The sequence below is a fragment of the Mirounga leonina genome, unplaced genomic scaffold (genome assembly GCF_011800145.1).
Source record: "Mirounga leonina isolate KUSES-001 unplaced genomic scaffold, KU_Mleo_1.0 Mir_101664, whole genome shotgun sequence".
Taxonomy (NCBI): Eukaryota; Metazoa; Chordata; class Mammalia; order Carnivora; family Phocidae; genus Mirounga; species Mirounga leonina.
This window is the reverse complement of record NW_023270175.1, coordinates 7,427,966-7,451,840: the sequence shown is the minus strand read 5'-3', so window position 1 is coordinate 7,451,840 and position 23,875 is coordinate 7,427,966. Positions and strand designations below refer to the sequence as shown.

General features: G+C 37.8%; 1 protein-coding gene across 4 annotated transcripts in view; it reads left to right on the top strand.

Moving 5' to 3' along the window:
* Positions 1 to 10,174, top strand: part of IL13RA2 (interleukin 13 receptor subunit alpha 2) — a 98,105-nt gene extending 87,931 nt beyond the window's left edge. For 3 of the 4 annotated variants that reach the window (XM_035007474.1, XM_035007464.1, XM_035007484.1), the window contains 2 exons: positions 9,152 to 9,267; positions 10,031 to 10,174. In XM_035007474.1, the coding sequence (XP_034863365.1) occupies positions 9,152 to 9,267; positions 10,031 to 10,081 (167 nt within the window). In that variant the 3' untranslated portion in view covers positions 10,082 to 10,174. The remainder of the gene's footprint in view (positions 1 to 9,151; positions 9,268 to 10,030) is intronic. The other variant, XM_035007455.1, reaches the window with a different exon arrangement.
* The last annotated feature ends 13,701 nt before the right edge of the window (positions 10,175 to 23,875 follow it).

Below are 23,875 nucleotides of genomic sequence, written 5' to 3'. Positions count from 1 at the left end.
GTAATTCAGATAAAAGTTATCTTTGATAATAGTTCACTCTCTGAGGCAAGCCCACTATCTAAATTCTTTAGATGGTTAAGAGAGAGGTAAGTGTTTTTCTAAAGACTGCTGGGTCTTGATTGTCTTCAGCTCAAAATAATCCACATGCCAAAGTGGCACATTTTGGTTCATGTATTCTGCTCCTCTACAGTCTTGCCTTTGAAACTTCAAGTTTCGCAGCCCAGAAACAGTTTAGTTAAACAGTTGTGTCTCATTTCAGGAGTTGGTGATGCAGGTGGGCTCCAAAAGTTAGGTCTATAATGCAAGCAATCAGGTTATTTAAGAAGAGGCACTTCTTTGGAAACACAAAATGGGTAGTAATTGGGGCAGATTATGATTTCAGTTTCTGACTTCTGAAGGCAACCAATCAAGAAGTTTTCTAGATGTACTGCTTAAAGCATCTTTAGATGGACCAAGGGCGGAAGTGGCAATCTGATAGGTTTTCCTGGTTTGCAGTTTGAATGTCTCTAATGATCTTTCTTAGTAGCCCACACTGCAGTAGGCATAAAGATTGTCTATACATGAGCTGTTGTGGTGATTTCTTTGAGGTTTATATCGAGTTGTTTAGCTTTAGCTTGCATGGCTTCAGGAAAAGGGATTTTTTCTTCTCATTGATTCCAAATCAGAAGGATGAGAGAACATTGGAAATGTCAGTTTGGAGGGTTGTAGCCATATATGGAAGGAAAGTAGAAGAGTTCAAGAAATAGTCCATTTTATAGGTAGAAAACAAAACCTCAAAGATAATTAACAGTACTAGACTTTGATATCCACAAAGGTGTATTACTAAAACATAGGTTTTGGGGTGCCTGGGTGGCTCAGTGTCTTCAGCTTGGGTCGTGATTCCGGGGTCCTGGGATCAAGCCCCGCATTGGGCTCCCTGCTAGGTGAGCCTGCTTCTCCCTCTGCCTGCCGCTCCCCCTGCTGTGCTCTCTCTCTCTCAAATAAATAAATAAAATCTTTAAAAAAATAAAAAAAAGACATTAAAAAAATAAAATAAAACATAAGTTTCCTCCCTATAGTCAACTCCATTTTTATCGAGAACCACAGTAAGACAAATGTGTTTGCAAAGTCTAGTTTCAATACACTTGGCCTGATTATTTACATAAGTGCAACAAGAATAATGATTGATCATATAGGCTCCTCTAAATCTGCTTTGCTGGAACTTTTCATACGGAATCTCAGATTGGATTTTTAAAAGCCTCTGGAGGCTATGAAGCCAAGCTGAATTTTCATCATTAGACTTTGCTTGCACTAACTATAGAATTGGATGAATTCCTCTCTTCTTGAGGTTCCTCAAATTTTCTGAGGTTCCCAAACCTGCCAGGAAGTGACCTTCCTTACTTACCTGGTAATGCTGCCAGGAACCCTGTAAATAAGGCACCAGGCTGATTTTTTTTTCCAAAGGGCTTTGATTGCCAGAAAGACCACTTTAGTTCCTTAAAACTGTCTGGTGATATCTGAGTCTATGTAGATCTCTCTCAAATATGACTTGTAGTCAAAGCTTTAGTAATATAACCAATGTTTTCAATTGTGTCCTGTTAACAAGGCAACAGCTTCTCATTCAACTTACACAAAGATTGCCATGAAATAAGAATACTCACTCCAAGTTCTGGAGGGATCAGGTAGGGAGAAAAGTTGTTTCATCTTTGTTCACAAAGATACACTTTACCAAGTTGCTCTAAGATGTAGGTAGCTCAAGAGAAAAAAGTTTCTTTAAATCTGGAAAAAGAAGCCATTAAAAAAACAGCAAAGTTTCAAACAAAAGGTTTTAAAAATTATAATTATCCTCATCAGTTCATTGAGTCCCATGTAATTCTTGTTCGGCTTTAATCCAGTTTTATCATTAGTTCTGGAAATTCTTACCTAGTTCAGTTTTATGATCTTAAAGTTATCCGAAACCTCTGCTTGTCAAAAGTGCTTTCCTTGAATCTCCCTGAAGATGAAGTACTTTTGAAGGAATACTTTTGCAAAAGTATATGAGTAAAACAGTAACTCTGTAAATGAAAAAAGTTTTTAAAAATGCTTATTGGGTTAAAGATCTGATGAAAGTTCTTTACAATGGAATTGACAAGGAAATTTGGTTATTTATGTAACATATAACATTTTAAGATAATAACTGGAATTATGACTAATAATCATTATACCAAACATGCCACATTTCTAGGAATTTCACATAATTCTGGAACACTTATAATACTAACATATATCCACACAAATAAAATCTAGGAAGTTTAAGCCTCACTTATTTGACAATGCTTCCCATGTAATGTAACATAGCAAATAAGCCTAATTAGTTTAACATCTCACTTTTTATAAGAAGAGAGAACATATCTTTTGGGATGTTCCAGGGACTCTCTAGAAAATCCCCAAGTTCTGAGTCAGAAGGACTTCATTTAGAATTTGATTTTAAGAAGTTTGTCAAAAATATCAAAAGGTTTGGACACTTGATGAAATATGATCACGTATCATTATGAAACAATATTTAATTATTTATTTGACCAAAGTGACAATAAAAGATTTCAAAGGAAAGTATAGAAGTTTACATAGTTATTAGCAAAACTTTGCTCTTTCAATATTGAGGAGATTCAGTTTTCTTAACTGTCAAAGACCAGACATGAAGCACAGGAAATTACTTTGATAAAACACAAAATCTTTACTTTCTAGGCAGACTACTTAAAAGTTAAAAACCTTTTACAATCTCTTATCAAGAGCAGGCCAATAGTCCAAGAAAATTTGTCCTTTTAACAGATAAAAGAAAATCAAGTTCCAGTTTTATGTAAGTGCATTACTTAATTTAAAGCTTAATTTTATAACCCCTGTAATAAATTAATTCTATTTTAGCTAACGAGCACACAAGGTATGATTCTCTCTCTCTCTCTCTCTCTTCCCAGTTTTCTATATTATTTGCCCTTTATTTTCTTCTTTCTCCTTCTGAAACAACCAGTTTCGCTTTAGGATAAACTTACTTTCTTTTCCCTCAACAAAAAAATGCATCTCCATTCCTCATAACTTCTCTTACCAAAAATACATATCCTACTTTCCTTGTATACAGAGATGTTTTCTTTATTATTTCTAGCAGCTTTAATTACATATATTAATTAAAATTCTTAATCCTTAGAAATCTTAATTTATAGTGAAACTCAGAAGCAATTGTGAACTGTATGTTATGCAAACATTCTTTAGATTGGAAAATTTATGAATACATTTCATAATTTCTAGAAACATGTTTCTTCACAATATAGTCTTTCAGTATAACACAAGGCATGCTTACCAACAGACCCAAATATCTTAGTTTCTTTGTAATAGTGTTTAAAAAACAAAATTCAGCTGTGTAAATTTGAAGATCTAATTGGCTTTATGTAAGATTTATATATTAAGCAGCATCCCATTTAGCAAATAGGAAGGAGCTCTGAGGAGCTGTATGAAATGGAAGGCTTTTATGAGCAGAAGGGGGAAAATCATGGATTTTAGGAAAGGTCACCTTCCTTTATGGGATGAAAGGGGTCAGGAGCCTACCAGGCAGATTACCTCACTAGTACTGATCAGGTAATGCCAGACACTCGATAAAGGTCATGTCCCTGGCAGAATGCTGAAACTGTAATTAAGTTAGATATTAAGTCTTAGTTTGCTGGTGTGGAGCTTAGCACAAGTGACTCCGTTTTGAGCCTATTGTCTTTTTGTTCTAGCAATAGGAAGAAAAAAGTAGATAAACCTATGTTCAGTAATCAATGTTTTAGTATTTTATCTTATTTAAAAATGATTTTTTCTTTTATTTATTTATTTATTTGACAGAGAGAGACACAGGGAGAGAGGGAACACAAGCAGGGGGAGTGGGAGAGGGAGAAGCAAGCCTTCCGCTGAGCAGAGAGCCTGACATGGGGCTCGATCCCAGGACTCTGGGATCATGACCTGAGCCGAAGGCAGACGCTTAATGACTGAGCCACCCAGGCGCCCCTCTTTTTTTTTTTTTTTTAAAGATTTTATTTATTTGGGAGAGAGTGAGAGAAGGAGAGAGCATGAGCAGGGGGAGGGGCAGAGGGAGAAACAGACTCCCCACTGAGTGGGGAGCCAGATGTGGGGCTCAATCCTGGGACTCTGGATCATGACCTGAGCTGAAGGCAGACACTTAACAACTGAGCCACCTAGACACCCCCAAAATGATCTTTATTTATGATATATATTACGGATATTTAGAGTTATCCCTCATTTAACTTAATTAACTTAGCAAAACTTTAAGGTTTTAGGTTACCAAAAAGATTTGAGGAAACTAAAAATTTCACCTAAAAACTCTTATTTCATAAACATATATCTAATTCACTTGTTGTCAACAATTATGTTTAGATTACTCACAAAAACTTGATGAGACATTAAACAAAGTCAGCCATCATCTCAATCTATTTTTTCATGCTGATAAATTTTGTAAGAGATAAAACATGATCTCTTTTGACCTTTAATAGCCTTGGTAGAATAAAAGAATTATGTTTAATCCTGGTAACTCTAAAGACATGCCTGTTTTAATGAAACCAATAAACTTAAAGTAGTTTTAATACCCAATATTTTCCCAGATCATGTAAACCTGAAATTCATTTGGGTTAGTTTCTATTATATTTCTGAGAATTCAGTTTATATAAATGCTTAATTTTCTTTAAGTCACTTAAATTGAATTCTTTTACGAATTAATTTTGGCAGTACTATCCATAGGAAGAAAAATACCTTACAGTACATATATATAAACACACACAAACAGGGGTGCCTGGGTGGCTCAGTTGGTTAAGCATCTGACTTCTGCTCAGGTCATGATCTCAGGGCCCTGGGATAGAGCTCCAGTAGGGCTCCAAGCTCAGCAGGGAGTCTGCTTGTCCCTTTCCCTCTGCCCTTCCCCCTGCATGTGTGCCTGTGCCCCAAATAAATAAATAAAATCTTAAAAAAATAAACACCTATAAATATACAGACAAACAGAGAACTTATAGCTTCCATTTTAAAAATCACTGCCATTGAATCAAGTACAATAATACAAATTAGTATTTGTGAGAAGCATTCCTATAAGTTTCAAATGACCTTTTCCTTTTTGTGTTCTTCTGATAAGAATTACCTCCCTGAAGTTTGTACTTTAAAGAGATGACCTAGATAAAAGTTAGCATTTGCATCTCAAAGACACAGGGAAAGAATTCACGTTCCTCCAACAAGGACTTTGGTGTCCTAAGGCCAGAATTTTTACACTACTTACAAGCCTTTAGAAATAAAGAGGGGAGGTTTGGGGAGTGATAAAAAATAATAAGTGAACTTTAAACTACCTCTACAGCTACATTTCTAGTTCTGTAAAGATTTGTAAGATAAAGACAGTTACTCTCAATTTCTCCAAGAATTGGATTGTAGCCCAAATGATATCATAGATTGATCCACCCATTCAAGTACCTTACCTTCAATTTGCTTTTTTATAGCAGGGATCTTTAGAATGTTTTAGTAAATCCTTTTACAAAGGCTTCGGAAGGTTTTTCTTTCTGGGTGCATAATTTCATTTTAGTTTAGGGAAGGAGGCCTAAAATAATTTCTTTCAGGCTCCATATATCAGCTTTCAATTTCTGACCAACTTCTGACCATAGAACTACTAAAAAATCCTTTAGAGTATCTTGTCAGTTTTCAGCTAGGACAAACAGTTATTTCTGGCAGTACTTAACAACCCCACTTGGGTGTAAGAAGGGCCCCATAGAGGATGCAAAGGATATTATCTTCCCAAGATCCAGAGTCACTCCCAAAGATAGCCAAAGGGAAGAATCAACCACCTGCATGTCCCAGGCAGGCAGGAATCCAAGCCTGGTTTGTAGGACACAAAATGAGAAAAGCAAGAAGGCATATAGCTATCTCTGGGAGAGAAAGGATCAATAACTAATGGGTCTGGATTTGGAAAGGAAGGGACAATATGAAATTTTATTTTCTGCTCTTGATTGAGCACTATGGACAGTGATTTGTGAGAGCTGACTCTGGTAAGAATTCTCACCCTTTGCTGGCTTCTACCAGTTTTCCCAAGATGCCATTTGCAGGCTCCAGAATTTGGCAAGGTTTTTAATTAATTTTAGTTTTAGTTTCCCTTGGCTGTTTAAGGGAATAATGTAGCAGTTTACCAGAAAATCCCTCAGGGTCTCATCAACTCTGGGAGAGGCCCATACGGGAATCTTCCTTCAAGGATAGATATGAGGGCATTTGAGTTGATGTTGAAGAATTTGCATAGGGCCTTTGTAAAGTCTGTATAAAACTTTAAGCAAAGGCCTTCTTTCTGAGTGTACAATTTAAACTTCGACCAGTTCACCTTTGTTGCGGGGTTGGAGGGAAGCATCTCCTGTTGCTTCTATCAGCCCCTGAGCATTGGCCGTCAGCTGATCGTTTGTAGGAGGGCCTAGGAGAAATTCTGGTCATCTGTTTTCTCTGGGGGGGTGGGCAGTTTTCTCAGGGAGCCATATGATTTGTCTCTTAACTGCAATATACTTATGGGTGGGAAGGACACCCCTTAGCATCTAGTAAGGTCCTTGTGAGTGGGGGGTTGAATTGAATGGCCACTAATCTTTCCAACTCCTCTCTAAATTGGTATGATCTTCTGAAAGTGAAGATAAAGGGGCTTTATAATTTAAAAGATTGGCTGCTGTCCATGGGACATGAATTCTTTGCAGAGGGGGTCCAGGATATACCTGAAAAGGACATTGTATGGGAAGACCTGAAGCTGGTAGAGCCTGATTAAAGAGCCCTGGAAAGTAGGAATTATAAGGGATAGCAAACTGAGCCCCACCACCCTTCTTGGGTGCTTCTACTAAAATCACTTCCTAGCTTTCAGCATTTACACAAGTAACCCATATACCCTGGACCTAGAGATCAGGCAAGAGTGTTCTCTGTAAATGTTAGAGGAAAAGGGAAGCTGAACTAAGCAAATGGAGCCAGATTTTGAAAAGGAGAATTTACATTGGATGTAGACTTTAATTTTTTTTCTAATTTTTGTTCCTTCATTTTGTTAAGGGAGTCCCTAAGGCTAGCCATTATATTCCTTTGTGTCCCAGTTTTAATTTAGTTTTTCCACAGGTGTCAATAGGATGAGTGCTCTCTAAAAATTTCAATGTAGAAGTCCAATTCAAAAATCCATTGTCTGGCCATTGATAAGTAGGATCTATTAATCTCAATAGTGACTCAAACCAATAAGCCTCTCTATGGACACAAAAGGTATCCCAAAGGAGAGTGCAAAAGATGCAGCCCCACAAGATCCAGCATAAGAAAACAAAGACATTTATTATCACAATGAGACAACGAAGGTTGAGATGACAAAGGCCCCTTATGGACTGGGATCCCTTAAGACAAAATCCCCCTGACAGCTGGCAGAGTCAGATGAAGAAACCTCACTCTAGACCTAGTTTAGCCCAAGTTCTGGTTTTTAAGTTGGACCCAGGCCTAACTCCAGTCAGCTCAGATCCACAGCCTGTTCAGCTGTCTGCCAAATGCACACTGGTACATGTACCCTTTGGTTGGCAGAATATTCTCACTGGTCATAAAGCCAAGCTCTCAAGTTGTAGAAAGTGACAAAGGGAAACAGAGGAAAATGATCAATAGAAAACAAAAGTACTAATACCAAATCTTTATCAGACGTACTATACCCAAAGAACTTGTTTCATAGATATTTTCTCCTGCTAATCTAAATTCAGAAAAGAAAAGGACTCTCACCACTCTTGCTTTCATGAGACTCTGTAGGCAGAGATCCAGGAGACTGACATAGTAAGAATTCTTGCCATCCAGTTAAAATTTTTCTTGCTGAATATGCTAACTGTTGTGGAGGAAAAATGTTCCTTCTAGCTTTCTAGGTTCTTTGGCTGCTGTAATAATTAAAATGACATAAGACAGATTAACAATAAAAAAATTAATTTCATAGGTACAGGGGCCCCATGGAAATATGAGACCCAAGGGCAAGTCGGGCAGTTGAGGCTTATATGCCATCATGAGCTAAGGAATGGGATTGGGGCCTGGGACTTCAAAGGGGGAGAAGGGTAATTCACAGGACAATAAGGAGAGATGTTTGATACAATAGACCCCCCTCTTATCCACAGGGGATATAGTCCAAGACCCCCAGTGGATGCCTAAAACCATGGAAAGTACTGAACCCTATATAAACTGTTTTTTCCCGTATAATCTATGGTAAAGTTTAATTTATAAGTAGGCACAGTAAGAGATTAACAGCAATAACTAATAAAATAACTAATAAAATAGAACAGTTATATTGTTATATGTTATACTGTGATAAAAGCTATATGAACGTGGTCTTATATGAACGTGGTTTTTCAAAATATCTTATACTCACTCTTCTCCTCCTTGTGATGATGTGAGATGATAAAATGCCTAAATGGTGAGATGAAGTGAGATGAATAATGTAGGCATTATGACATAGCATTAGGCTACTATTGATCTTCTGATGATACATCAGAAGGAGGATCATCTGCTTCTGGACTGCAGTTGATCGCGCATAATTGAAACCATAGAAGGCAAAACCGTGAATAAGGATGTGGGGGAGGGGGAGACTACTGTAATTAGATGTTTGCCCTGCCATACAAATAGGTCATTCAAATAAAAGTTGTTTCTGGCAATAACTCTCTCTCAGACCAGGCCTCCTAATCTATAAATTCTTTTATGTAGTTAAGGGAGAGGTAAATGTTTTTCTTGAGTCTGCTGAGTCTTGATTGCCTTCAGCTCAAAATAATCCCCATGCCAACATGGCATATTTTCCAGTCATGTATTCTGCACCCTGTCACCAGCTCTTGCTCACTATAGCATTAGGTGATATAATATAAACCTTTGACTTAGTAAGAGTTAAGAGATACACAAGACCTGTTTCTCTAATCACTTAGCTATATTTTATCATTTTGTTATGAAATTTCACAAGGTAAAATTTTAAATAAAATCATATCAGAAAATAAGAATTGAGCTTTGGGGAGTGTTTTTCTAAATGAAATGAAGAGATGTTACATTTAGTAATTGTTCTATATACAAAGTGCACAAATGAAAGGAATGCTAAAATGCTAAAATTTCAAAAATAACTGTAAACATCTAATCCTTCCCCCTTTTGTGTGATTTTTAATCCTAGGTGACATATGGAAGGAGACCTTAGTATTTTTCTTGATACCATTTGCTTTTGTCTCATTATTTGTTTTGGTAATAACTTGTCTGCTTTTGTATAAGCAAAGGGCTTTACTGAAAACGGTAAGTTGTATAACATAATGTTTAATCCGAGATAGTTGCTAACAAATAAATGTTCTGCATTTAGAACTGATGGACCTATGTTTTATAATTTTTCCTGTAAACTGTGGGTGTACAATTGATGTTGTATGGATTATGATGATGTCTTCAGAAAATACAATTATTTAAAAAATTAACCCTATAAAGCTAAATTTGGAGGTGGATTTACTTTTGCTGAAATATAGGAATAATGCTTTAGAATATGAAACACTATTTACCTCTAGATTAGGGAACAATATAAGGAAAGAGTTACAGGAGAAAAGCAGGATTGGGAGGAAGGAAAGACTGACTTAAACTGGATGCAGACTGAAATATATTACTAGTGTGTCACAAGCAAAAATCACAAAAATTGAAAAAGATAGTGTCTGCCCTCCAAGAGCTTATACTCTATTTGGGGGAGATAGAATCCATAAAAAATATAACCTGTACCGTGAGCTGTTTTTAGATGATTCCTATTTGAGCTGTACAGATGTTATAGAATTTCAGAAGATGAAGGTCACTACAGATTGGTGAGCTTTAAGAAGAAATTGTGACTTGGAGAAAGATATCTTAATGCCAAGTCTTTTAAAGATAAAGGGAAATTTGAATGTGTATGAAATGTTTCACTTTATTTCTCTGCTGAATGCTTTTTTAAGATCTATTTCTCTGAGTTACTAATCTGAGTTGAAATAGTTTGTGTTATTATTGACTATTTGTTAATAATGGAGCTCTTTTTTTTTAATTTCAGATCTTTCATACAAAAAAAGACGTCTTTTCTCATCAAGAGACATTCTGTTGACTCATTAACTTTCAGTCTTATGGCCAAATGTTAAATATGAGTCTTATTAAACTGAAGCTTTTCTCCAAATATTGAATAAATCTTATTTTAAAAGCATTGTTGTATTTAAATAGGCTTTAGAATACTCAAACCCTCAACTAGTAGTACATTTTCTGGATTCTATTAATAGGTTTTTTCCTCATTAATACATGGTCAGAGTGCTACACATAGAGAAGTCAAGGGTTGGGTCAAATTCTATTCACTGATGTGTTAATAAAACAATGTGATTTTATAACTTGCACTAAGCCAGAAATATTGTTGAATTCTGGAAGATGAGATTCTCATTTTTTTAAAAAAATTGTCCTTGGGATGAATGTATTCACCATAAGTAAAGTTGTTTGGCTTTAAAAGTAACCTGTGGAGAGGATTAATAAGAAGCAAGAAGTTTTCAGTACATTCATAGTGTAAATACGTGCTTTATATTTTGTGAAAAAGGTGGAAGAAATGCAATGCACAGAAGGCTGAAAATAATGAAATGAGTAGAGAGATCATATTTGAAAAATTCAGATGTCACAAATATGCAGTAAAAGCTTGGGAGTTTCCTGTACTAGTTGGCAGGCAGCATCTCCTACTTTCTGACGGTGTGATTTTTTTTTTTTTTTTTTAAAGTTCAGGAACCAAAAGGCAGAAGCCTTTGAAATTACTGAGAAGCCTTTTAAAAGTACATCCAACTTTCAGACTAATTGACAATTAACTTCTGGAAGAGAACATGACAACCTAAGTGTAGAGAGTTGCTTTAAAATTTAGGGAATAATGACCTATAGATTACAATCAAGAGCCAAGTTTTAGTTTGGACCAATTTCTGTTTAATATTATTCCGAGTGTTTCTTCTCTGTGGTCCACAGACCAATAGAGTAGGGATTTCCTGGGAGCTTATTAGAAATGCAGAATCTCAGATCTTAACCCAAATCTACTTAATTAGCAAACTGCATTTTAAGAACATCCCCAGGTGATTCATTTGCACATTCAATTTGAAAAGCACTGATATATAGGAGCATTTTAGAATGGAAAGGATTAAAATAATGGAGAGATAAGCCCATGAGGAGGATAACTGCAGCTTTGACTATTATTGGTAGTGACCCCTTATCTCTAAAAAGGGGAAAAGAGCTAAAACTGAGGTATAAACCAGAATACCATCCTCTACTGTCACTTGTAATCAATGACAGGATGCACTACCACTTCCCTAAGTAGACCTATCCTTGTTAAACATTAAAAGCCCCATGGTAATATATAATATGATTAGCAAATTAGTCACAAACCAGGTCTTGCTGAAGATGTTTTTGAGGTATTGGGGAAGAAGGAGGAATGTGGAGGGAAAAGGTCAAGGCTAGACAGGGAAATGGCAGTCAACCACATGAGTGGGTCTAGGGGAACTAGTATTTCAATTCCTCTCTTCAGAGCTGCATAACAAGTTCTACTAATCAAAAGATTTCTGGAATTCCTTCCATAAACCTAGAAGTCCCTGTCAGAATTGCCCTAATAAACTGGATATGACAATAAAATGACAACAAATCTTTACAAAAGGACAAAAAGTCCTTGCAAAAGGACCCCTGGAACTCCTGGCCTGCTAGCTATATAGATTTATTAACCTTTCAGTAATGTGACTCCAAATTTTCTGAAATTGAATTTTTTAAAGTCCTTTTTTTTTTTTTTTGGCATTCTGATAGAATTTTAAGATACCAAATATTTCCCAAATGCTTGGTATACAGACAGAACCCTAAGTCACATCCCTCCTCTCTCCCATCTGACTCCTGTCACCGAGGGCTGCCCTATGATCTCACTTAGAAGCCTCTCCCCTAGGACCTCCCAGAAACACCTTTAATAACCTTTAAATACCACCTTTCGGGGTGCCTGGGTGCCTCAGTCAGTTAAGCGGCTGCCTTTGGCTCAGGTCATGATCCCAGGGTCCTGGGATCGAGCCCCGCATCAGGCTCCCTGCTCGGCGGGAAGCCTGCTTCTCCCTCTCCCACTCCCTCTGCTTCTGTTCCCTCTCTCGCTGTGTCTCTCTCTGTCAAATAAATAAAATATTAAAAATAAATAAATAAAATAAATAAATACCACCTTTCATAGCAGGAGTTCTCCAGGATCCTACTCTAGGGCAAAAATGAGTGAGGATGACTTCATGAGTATATGCCCTGTGCAATTAACAGGTCCCTATGCTTGGGGGCTTGGGAGGGCCTCAAACACGATTTAATGATCTGCTGTCACCATCTTGAAATTCCTAATGAGTTTTGAAGGAGGAGCCCCATATTTTATTCTTCACTGTGCCTGTTAATTATATTTCCACTCCTGAGAGCCAGCATCAGTTCTGATTAGACTGCTCAGGCTGTACCATAAAAACATCTATATCCCAGTTTATGACTATGATTTCTCCCCAGGAGGGGTTGGCCACCAGCATTACTTATCCTTCCCAGTTCTGTGTTGCAGAAGCTCTGTCCTTGGCAAGGGATGTTTGAGGCTCCCCCCTCCACCTAGCTCCCATTCCCAGGCACAGCAAGCTGAGAATACTCAGTTCCAGTAATCTTTTACCCCAGCTTCCATGTAAGGCTGAGGTCCTATGCTGGAAGGGACAAATAAGAAGACCAGAGATTCCCCTTCCCCTCCTGCCCCGCAGTCCAGAGTCTTGCTTGTAATGGGTGGTACTGCAAGAGTAAAAATTCCTGCCCCATCTCTGGAGCAGTGGCACAGAGCTTCAAATATGGGGAGAGTCAGGTCATAAGAACAGAGGGGTTGGTAGCTCTCCCTAAAGGGGTTGACTTTATTTGGAATAGAGACTGGAAAGGTTCATTTATGGATGCTGTCAAAAAATGCAGATTTGGGGCACCTGGGTGGCTTATTCGGTTAAGCATCTGCCTTTGGCTCGGGTCATGATTCCAGTGTCCTAGGATTGAGTCCTGCATCAGGCTCCCTGCTCCGCGGGGCGTCTGCTTCTCCCTCTGTCCCTCCCCCCCTTCACACACACACTCTCTCTCACAAAAATAAATCAATAAAATCTTTAAAAAAATGCAGATTTTACTGGTGAGCAAACATCATACAAAAAGGCAGAGGAGAATAGAGCTACATAGGTAGGAGTAACATTTCCCTATCACTGTCCTTAAGTTGGTATAAATTTGAAGTAGATCTGAGAAGTTAAGATGTATACTGAAAGCCCTAGTGTAACCAAGAAAATAAATTCTAAAAATAGTGAACAATTGTTAAAATAATTGAAATACTACACTAAAAATGTTCACTTACACATGAAGGCAATAAAGAGGAAAAGAATGAGAAAATAGCATGAATCATAGGAAAAACATAAAGTAAAATGACAGTTGTGAAACCAGTCATATTAATAACAATAAAACTGTGAATTAGTTAATCTATGCAAGAAGCAGACATTTTGAGACTGGATTTTAAAAAAAGATCCAACTATATACTATAAACAGGAGACAGATTTTGGACTTAAAGATACAGGGTTTTAAGTGAAATGACTGAAAAAATATACCACATAAGCATCACCCAAAGACAGCAGAATTGGCTACACTAATATCAGACAAAAAGGATTTTAATTTAAAAAAGTCACTAGGGATAGAGACATTTTATAATGATGAAAGTGACTCCATCTGGAAGACAACAATTATATATGCATGTAACAAGACTGTCCAAAAATACATGGAGAAAAAAACTGAAGGAATTGGAGAAATAGATAACCCAGAAATAATAGTTACACTTTAATAACTCACTTTCTTTTTTAAAAAATATTTATTTATTTGAGAGAGAGAAAGCACAAGCAGGGGGAGAGGGAGAAGCAGATTCCCCACTGAGCGCAGAGCCTGATGTGGCGATCGATCCCAGGACCTTGGGGCTCAATCCCAGGACCCTGAGATCATGACCTGAGCCAAAGGCAGACACTTAACCAACTGAGCCACCCAGGCACCCCAATAACTCACTTCCAATGATAGAACAAGTAGGCAGAAGATCAACTGGGAAACAGAGAACTTGAACATAATATAAACCTGCTAGGCCTAACACATCTATAGAGCAATTTATCCAACAGCATCAGCATTCACATTCTTCTTAAGAGTACATGGAACATTATCCAGGATACACCATATGCTAGGACATAAAACAAAACAAATTTTAAAGGATTTAAATCATTTGAGGTATGTTCTCTGACTATAAAGTAATGAAATTAGAAAATAATAAAAAATAAATATTTAGAAATAGACAAATGTGGAAATTAAATAACACACTCCTAAATAACCAGTGGGTCAAAGAAGGAATCACAAGGGAAGGTAGAAAATACATCAATACTGGGAGTGCCTTGGGTGGCTCAGTTGTTAAGCATCTGCCTTCAGCTCAGGTCATGACCCCAGGGTCCTGGGCTCGAGTCTCCCATGGCGCTCCCTGCTCAGCCGAGAGTCTGCTTCTCCCTCTCCCAATCCCCCTGCTTGTGTTCCCTCTCTCGCTGTGTCTCTCAAATAAATAAATAAAATCTTTTTTAAAAAAAGGTAAAAGAAAATACATCAAGACTGAAAAAAAAGAACACAACATACCTAACTTATGGGATCCAGCCAAAGCAGTGTTTAGCAGGAAATTTATAGCTACAAATTCATATATTAAAAAGGAAGAAAAAAATCAATAATGTAACCTTCCACTAAAGACACTGGAAAAGGAGAGCAAACTCAACCCAAAGTAAACAGAAGATAGTATGTAATACAAATTAGAGCAAAATAAATGAAATAGAGAATAGAAAAACAGATAATCAATAAACCAAAACATGGCTACTTGAAAAGATCAATAAATGGACAAACCTTTAGCTATATTGATAAAAGGGAGAGAGAAGATTCATATTATTAAAATTAGGAATGAAAAAGAAATTACTACTAACCTTAGAGAAATAAAAATGTTTATAAGGGAATATTATGCCACAAAGTAAAAAACTTAGATGAAATGGACAATTTCCTAGAAAGACACAAATGACTGAAATTTACTCAAGAGGAAATAGAAGATCTGAATAGTAAAGAAAAGAGATAGAATTAGTGACTTTTAAACTTCTCCACACAACAGCCTAGGTCCAGATGGCCTCACTGGTGAATTCTACCAAATATTTAAACAAGAATTCATGTCAGTTCTCCACAAACTCATTCTAAACGTAGATGGAGAAGAAACATTGCCCAACTCATTCTCTGAGGCCAGTATTACCTGGATGCCAAAACCAGAAGGCACTTATTTTGTAGGAATCTCTTCAATTTTGGTTCACTGAGGTTTTCCTCATGATTAGATTCATGTCATACATCTTTGACAGAAACATCACAGAAACAATGCTGTGTTCATCTCATTGCATTTTATCAGGTAGTGCATGATATCAGTGTGTCCCATTATTGATGATATTCACTTTGGTAACTTCATTAAAGTGGTTGCTATCAAGCTTTTCCCTGTAAAGTTACTCTCTCCCCACCTTGTAATAAGTATTTTGTATTTTAAAGAATGTAAATATTCTGTTCCTCATCAAACTTTAGACTTAATTAATTTATATCTGTTAAATTAGTGGTTTATTCTTTTATTCACTGAATTATAATCCATCACTATTATTTATTTTGGTGTTAACGTTGTTTCCAGATGTGTTGGACAATGGGAACTTTTTAAGCTGGCTTCTCTGTCCTTTTGACACGTCTCCATCGTTCTTTGAGCAATTCCATGCTTTTGGTACAATTATTCTGGGCCCATTTGTACTATTCCTGCCCTAGCCATGAAATTAACTATTTCTCCAAGAAGTCCCAATTCCTGTCAGTGGAAAATGGAATTTAGAAGCCAGAATATAAGAGAAATATGTACTCATTATTTTCTAACTCTTCTCATTGGACGCTGCCATGTGCAGATACCTTCCTTACTCCAGTCAGTCTCTGACTGACCGCATAGGGCAGCCCCACCCCATGTATGGATGTGCTTCTTGTCTTGCTTAACTTCTGACTTTCCATGCCAGCCTGCCACATTGTAAATTTCTTCCTCTCCCCACTCAAGCTATGACTCTATACACCAGGCCAGCCTCCTATTTGGATACTGAGCTGCTTCCCTGTACAGATGCCTTCCTAATTCCACTTAGGCACTGACTGCCAATATCTGGATAGGTCTTAGCATGGACATTCTATTTACACTAATCAGACTCTGACATCTCATACTACTCCTCCCTCCACCTTTGTGGGTCTCATTTTCTCACTCTATTTGAGTTCTGACACCCCATACTAGGTTACTCTGACTGCATGGGTATCCTCTTCACCCCCCTTCACCTCTACCAACTCACTCTTGAACACCACAGTTCTACTCCTCTACATCATGGATGCCTACCTAGATCTATCCCAGTTGCTCAGCAAGAGGAAAAAGGGGAAGAGGGGAGGGGGTGTTTGAGTTGAATTTCGTAGGAAAAGTGGGCATTGCCAATCAAAGATAAAGGGAATTTCAGTAGGGAACTTATATGTGAATTATGGGGTATAGAAAAATAATTTTTCAAGTTTATAGTTTTTTCCAGAAAGTTACCCAATAATTACATCACAATTCGGTGAACAAACTATTTTCTCTCAATGTAAAATGACACTTTCCACATTTACCATATATTTAATTTGTGTGTGTGTATATCTTAGTCTGTTCAGGCTGCTATAACAAAAGACCACACAGTGGGTGGCTTGTAAATAACAGAAATTTATTTCTCATAGTTCTGAAGGCTAGAAATCCAAGATCAGTGTACGAGCATGGCCAAATGAGGGCTCTCTTCCAGATTGCAGACTTCCCTAATATCCTCACATGGTGAAAGGGGCTAGGGACCTCTGTGGGTCTCTTTCATAAGGGCACTAATTCCAATCATGTGGGCTCTCCCCTTTAAGGCCTAAGCATCTCCCAAAGGCCCCACCTCATATATCTTCACATTGAGCATTAGGATTTCAACATTAATTTTGGGGGGACAAAAACATTCAGACAAAATTAGTGTGTATGTGTAGTTGAGTTTATTTCTGGACTCTCTTTTCTTTCCATTGAGCTAAGTCAGCACTGCCCCCTCATTAGTCTTCTTTTTCAGAAAATTCCTGGCTCTTCTTACATCTTTGTTTTTCCCTATACATTTTGGAATTAGCTTGCTTTATTCTCCACTTCAGTCATATTGGTATTTTTTTTTAAACCAAGTACTTTTAATTTATTTTTTATTTTTTATTTTTAAAGATTTTATTCATTTATTTGACAGAGAGACCCAGCAAGAGAGGGAACACAAGCAGGGGGAGTGGGAGAGGGAGAAGCAGGCTTCCCGCTGAGCAGAGAGCCTGATGCTGGGCTCAATCCCAGGACCCTGGGATCATGACTTGAGCCAAAGGCAGACACTTAACGACTGAGCCACCCAGGTGCCCTGGTGTTTTTTTTTTTTTTTTTAATTGAGATCACATCATAATTATAGAATAATTAGGGGAGAATTGTTAACTATACAAGATTGGGTTTCCTGTTAAAGAAAATGGATGCCTTTCCATGTTGTCAAGTAATATATTGTGTTTTTCAATAGCATTACAAAATTGTTTTCAAATAGATGTTGAATGTTTCCTGTTAAATATCTTTTTTTATATTTTCTTTTATTGGCTTTTTATTTTAATTCCAGTTGGTTAACATACAGTGTTATATTAGTTTCAGGTGCACAATATAGTGTTCTGACGATTCCATGCATCACTCTATGCTCATCATGACAAGTGCACTCCTTAATCCCCATCACCTATTTCACCCATCCCCCGCTACGACCTTCCGTCTGGTAACCATCAGTTTGTTCTCTAGAGTTAAGAGTCTGTTTCTTCATTTGTCTCTCTCTCTTCTTTCTCTTTCTCACTACAGGTTTGTAATATAACTTGAAGTTCGGAATTGTGATGCCTCCAGCTTTTCTTTTTCAAGGCTGCTCTGGCTATTCGGGGAATTTTGTGGTTCCATACAAATTTTAAGATTGTTCTCCCTCTGTGTAAAATGCTGGTGGTAAATGCATAGGGATTGCATTATTGCTTTGGGTAATATAGACAATATAGTAAAACAATATTTGTTCTTCCAATCCATGAGCATAGAATGTCTTTCCATTTCTTTGTGTTGTCTTCAATTTCTTTCATCAGCGTTTTATAGTTTTCAGAGCACAGATCTTTTACCTCTTTGGTTAGATTTATTCCTAGGTATCTTATGCTTTTTGGTGCAGTGGTAAATGGGATTAATTCCTTCCTTTCTTCTTCTGCTGCTTCATTATTGGTGTATAGAAATGCAACAGATTTCTCTACGCTGATTTTATATCCTGCAACTTTACTGAATTCGTGTATCAGTTGTAGCAATTTTTTGGTGGAGTCCTCCAGGTTTTCTACATATAGTATCATGTTGTCTGCAAATAGTGAAGGTTTGACTTCTTCCTTGCTGATTTGGATGCCTCTTATTTCTTTTTGTTGTCTGATTGATGAGGCTAGGACTTCCAGGACTATGTTGAATAAAAGTGGGGAGAGTAAATATCCTTGTCTTGTTCCTGACCTTCTGGAGATTTTTTCCCCATTATGGATGATGTTAGCTGTGGGTTTTTCATATATGGCCTTTATCATGTTGAGGTATGTTCCCTCTGAACCTACCTTATTGAGGGTTTTTATCATGAATGGATGTTGTACTTTGTTAAATGCTTTTTATATATCTATTGAAATGATCATATGGTTTCTCTTATTGATGTGATGTATCTCATTGATTGATTTGTGAATATTGAATCACCCTGGCAACCCAGGAATAAATCCCACTTCATTGTGGTGAATTATTTTTTTTAATGGATTTTTGGATTCAGTTTGCTAGTATATATATATTTTTTAAGATTTTATTTATTTATTTGTCAGAAAGAGAGAGAGAGAGCACAGGAAGGGGAGCAGCAGAGGGAAAAGACGGCTCCCCACTGAGCAGAGAGCCTGATGCGGGGCTCCATCCCAGGACCCTGGGATCATGACTTGAGCCAAAGTCAGATGCTTAATTGACTGAACCCCCCAGGTGTCCCTCAGTGATCGGTTCTATTGTTTTTTGTTTTTAGTTTCTATATCATTTATTTCTGCTCTAATCTTTATTTTTTCCTTCCTTTTGCTGGGTTTGGGTTTTGTTTGTTGTTCTTTTTCTAGTTCCTTTACGTGTAAGGTTAGGTTGTTTATTTGAGATTCTTTTTCTTTCTTGAGGTAGGCCTATATTGCTATAAACTTCCCTCTTAGAACCGCTTTTGCTGCATCCCAAAGATTTTGGACTGTTGTGTATTCGTTTTCATTTGTTTCCATGTAATTTTTAATTTCTTCTTTGATTTCCTGGTTGACACAGTTATTGTGTAGTAACATGTTATTTAACCTCCATGTGTTTGTGGTCTTTCCAGATGTTTTTCTTTTGGTTGACTTCTAGTTTCATAGTGTTGTTGTCAGAAGAGATACATGGCATCCTTCTTGAATTTGTTGAGGTTTGTTTTGTGGGCTAATATGTGATCTATTCTGGGGAATGTTCTGTGTGCACTTGAAAAGAATGTGTACTCTGTTGTTTTAGGATGGAATGTTCTGAATATATCTATTAAATCCATCTGTTCCAGTGTGTCATTCAAAGCCATTGTTTCTTTGTTGGTTTTCTGTTTAGATGATCTGTCCATTGATGGAAGTGAGGGTGTTAAAGTCCCCATACTATTATTGTCTTATTATCAGTTAGTTCATTTATGTTTGTTATTAACTGCTTTATGTATTTGGGTGCCCCTATGTTAGGTGCAAAAATATTTACAATTGTTATATCTTCGTGTTGTGTTGTGTCCATTGTTATTATAGTGTCCTTCTTTGTCTCTTACAGTTTTTGTTTTAAAGTTCTATTTTTTCTGATATAAGTATTGCTATTTTGGCCTTCTCTTGCCATCTATCTACATGGTAGATGTTACTCCATCCCCTCATTTTAAATCTGCAGATGTCTTTTTTTTTTTAAAGATTTTATTTATTTATTTGCGAGAGAGAGAATGAGAGACAGAGAGCATGAGAGGGAGGAGGGTCAGAGGGAGAAGCAGACTCCCCGCCGAGCAGGGAGCCTGATGCGGGACTCGATCCCGAGACTCCAGGATCATGACCTGAGCCGAAGGCAGTCGCTTAACCAACTGAGCCACCCAGGCGCCCAAATCTGCAGATGTCTTTAGGTCTAAAATGAGTCTCTTGTAGACCGCATATAGATGGGTCTTGTTTTTTAATCCATTCTGACACCCTTTGCCTTTCTTTTTCTTTTTTTTTAAGATTTTATTTATTTGACAGAGAGAGAGATAGCGAGAGCAGGAACACAAGCAGGGGGAGTGGGAGAGGGAGAAGCAGGCCTCCCGCCGAACAGGGAGCCCGATGTGGGACTTGATCCCGGGACTCCGGGATCATGACCTGAGCCGAAGGCAGACACTTAACGACTGAGCCACCCAGGCGCCCCCCCTTTGCCTTTTTATTAGAGAGTTCAGTCCATTTACATTCAAAATAATTATTGATATATATTTATTGTCATTTTATTATTTGTTTTGTGGTTGTTTCTGAAGATTTTCTCTGATCCTTTCTTTTCCTTCTTCTCCCATGGTTTGCTAATTTTCTTTAGTAATGTAGTTGGATTTCTTTCTCTTTATTCTTTGCATATTTATTAGTGGTTTTTGATATATGGTTACCATTAAGTTTGTATATAATCTGTTCTGCATATAGCAATGTATATTAAGTTGATGGTCATTTAAGTTTGAACCCATTCTTTACTCCTCTCCTCCCAACATTTTAGGTATGTGTTTTTATATTTCTGATCTTTTATTTTGTGAGTTCCTTGACTTCTTACAGAAATATTCATTTTAACTGCTTTTGTATTTCCTACCTTTATAGTGTCACTTTTGGTCTTTCCTTTCTACTCAGAGGCCCCTTTAGGATTTCTTGCAGGGCTGGTTTAGTGTTCATGAACTCCTTTAGTTTTTGTTTGTCTGGGAAACTCTTTATCTCTCCTATTCTGAATGATAGCCTTGCTTGATAGAGTATTCTTGCCTACAGATTTTTCCCATTTATCACTTGGAATATATATAATGCCACTCCCTTCTGGCTTAGAAAACTTTTGCTGAAAACCCCCCTGCTAGCCTTATGGGTTTGCCCTTGTAAGTTACTGTTTTCTTTTGTCTTACTGCTTTTAAAATGTTTTATCACTATATTTTGCCAATTTAATTACAATATGTCTTTGTGTGGATCTGCTTTTGTTGATTTTGATGGGAGTTTTCTGTGCCTCCTGGATCTGGATATTTGTTTCCTGCCCCAGATTAGGGAAGTTTTCAGCTATTATTTCTTCAAATAAATTTTTTTGCCCCCTTTTCTCTCTCTTGTGGAACTCCTATAATACAAATGTTATTATGTTTGATGGTCACTGAGTTTTTTTTTTTTTTAATTGGTCACTGAGTTTTCTAAGTCTATTCTTGTTTTGCATAATTCTTTTTTCTCTCTTGTTCAGCTTGATAACTTTCTGTTACTGTGTCTTCTAGGTCATTAATTCCTTCCTCTGCTTCTTCCATCCTGCTGCTCATTCCATCACGTGTGTTTCTTATTTTGTTTATTGAGCCCTTTATCTCTGCTATGTTATTTTTTATCTCTGTGTTAAGAGTCTCACTCATGTGTTCCACTCTTTTCTCAAGTCCAGTGAGTATCTTTATGATCATTACCTTAAATTCTCTATCAGCCATGTTACTTATATCTGTTTTACTTAAATCTCTGGCTGTGGCCTTGTCCTGTACTTTCATTTGAGATAAATTTCTCTGTCTTCTCATTTTGTCCAAGTCAATGTGCCTGTCTCTGTATGTTAGGAAAGTCAGCTATGTCTCCTGTTCTTGAGGGTAATGGCCTTATGAAGAAGAGGTCCTGTAGTGCTCTGCCATGTAGTGTCCCCTATTTCCCAGGGCCTGGTGCTTCAGGAGGTGTCTCCCATGTGTGTTGTGTGTGCTCTGCTGTTGTGTTTTGGCCACTTTATCCTTCAGGCAAGTCATCTGCAAAGGTTCTCTTTGCCTGTTTTGGGCAGTGTTTGGTCCCTGGCCTGACTGTGGCACATTTTAACTAGGTGTGCTCTGGTCTGCTTGTGAAATAAGAACTGTCACCACTGCCTCTGCAACTGAGATGCCACAAAGCTCCCACATGGTATGACATTGTGTTAGCAGGGGTATGGGCTGGTCTTCTAGGGGTGGGGGCCCACTGCACTGGGACTGAGGGAAGCATGGCTAAGTGGGGTGTTTCCACTGGAGCATGGGGGTGGACAGGGCTTAGTGTAAGCAAGTTAGGTAGCAAGTTTTGGTGCTGTGCTGGTTCCCACAGGTGGTCCTGTGCTTATGCTGAGGGGTTGGGAAAGAAATGTTGCTGGCCAATTCTTTTATCCCTGGAGTGGTTTCTCCATGAATGCTGTCTCTCTGGAATGTGCTGTGACATGAGCAAATAACCTCCCCACTGTGTGCCTCATGCACTCTTCAGATTTCTGTTTCCACACTGTATGACCCCAGAGCATTTGCCTGTCTTCTCTCCAAGGGCAGCACAGTGCCCCGCATGCTGTATTGCATCCAAGCCTGCTGACCTTTAAAATTCCAGGCTCTAAGCCCCACTGGTTGCAAGAACTCACAAAATTCAGCCTATCTCACTTTCCATGCCAGTGGGTTTGAGGATTCATTTTTCCCATGTGCTCCCCTCTATGCTCGTCTGTCACTTCCCCTTCTCCACAACTGTGGCTCCCTCCCAACTTCAGTAGCCACAGTTGTTTCTCTCCCAAACTGTATCTCTGCACTCCCTACCTCCTACAATGTGGCCTCTTCTCTCCCTTTAGTTGTGGAGTTTGTTCTGCCAGTCTTCAGGTCAACTTCTGGGGTATTTAGGATAATTTAATAGCTATATAGTTGTATTCATGGGACAAGGTGAGCCTAGGGTCCTTCTACTTTGCCACCATCTTCCAACTTCTCCAGTGCAAAGTGCACCAGGACATCGTAGGAGAGCCAGGGAAGCACCCTGGGGTCTACTGCTCCTCACCAATAGCCCAGGAGCAGGTCCAGTGTGCAGCCCATGACCAACAGTGTGACACACAGGGAGTAGCCCTGTTAAATTTATTTCTAAGTTATCTGTTTATAACTATTGTAAATGGTATCTTCCATTATAAATGTAACTGGTTGTTACTACATAGGAATACGGTTTGTTTTATATATTATTTTTACCATTTAAAGTATATAGTAATTTTCTCTGGGGTCTCCATATATACAATGTCATCAACAAATAATGCTAATACTACATCCATCATTCTTTTAAAAAATAAACTTTAAAAAAATTTAAAACAGTTTGAGATTTACAAAAAATGTGAAGATACTACAGAGAGTTCCCATATATCACACACATTATTATTTATTATTATTATTATTTTTTTTTTTTAGAGAGAGAGCGGGGCAGGGGGCAGTGGGAGGCAGAAGGAAAGAGAGACAGAATCTTAAGCAGGCTCCGTGCCCAGCATGAAGCCTGATGTGGGGTTCAATCTCATGACCCTGAGATCACGAATGACCTGAGCTGAAATCAGGAGTCAAATGTTTAACCGACTGAGCCACCAGGGGCCCCTCACACACATTATTATTAACTAAAGTCCATATTTCATTTAGATTTCTTTAGTTTTTACCTAATGCCCTTTTTCTGTTCCAGGAACCCAACCAGGATACCACATGGCATTTAGTAATCATGTCTCCTTGGACTCCTCTGGCTGTGACAATTTCTCAGACTTTCC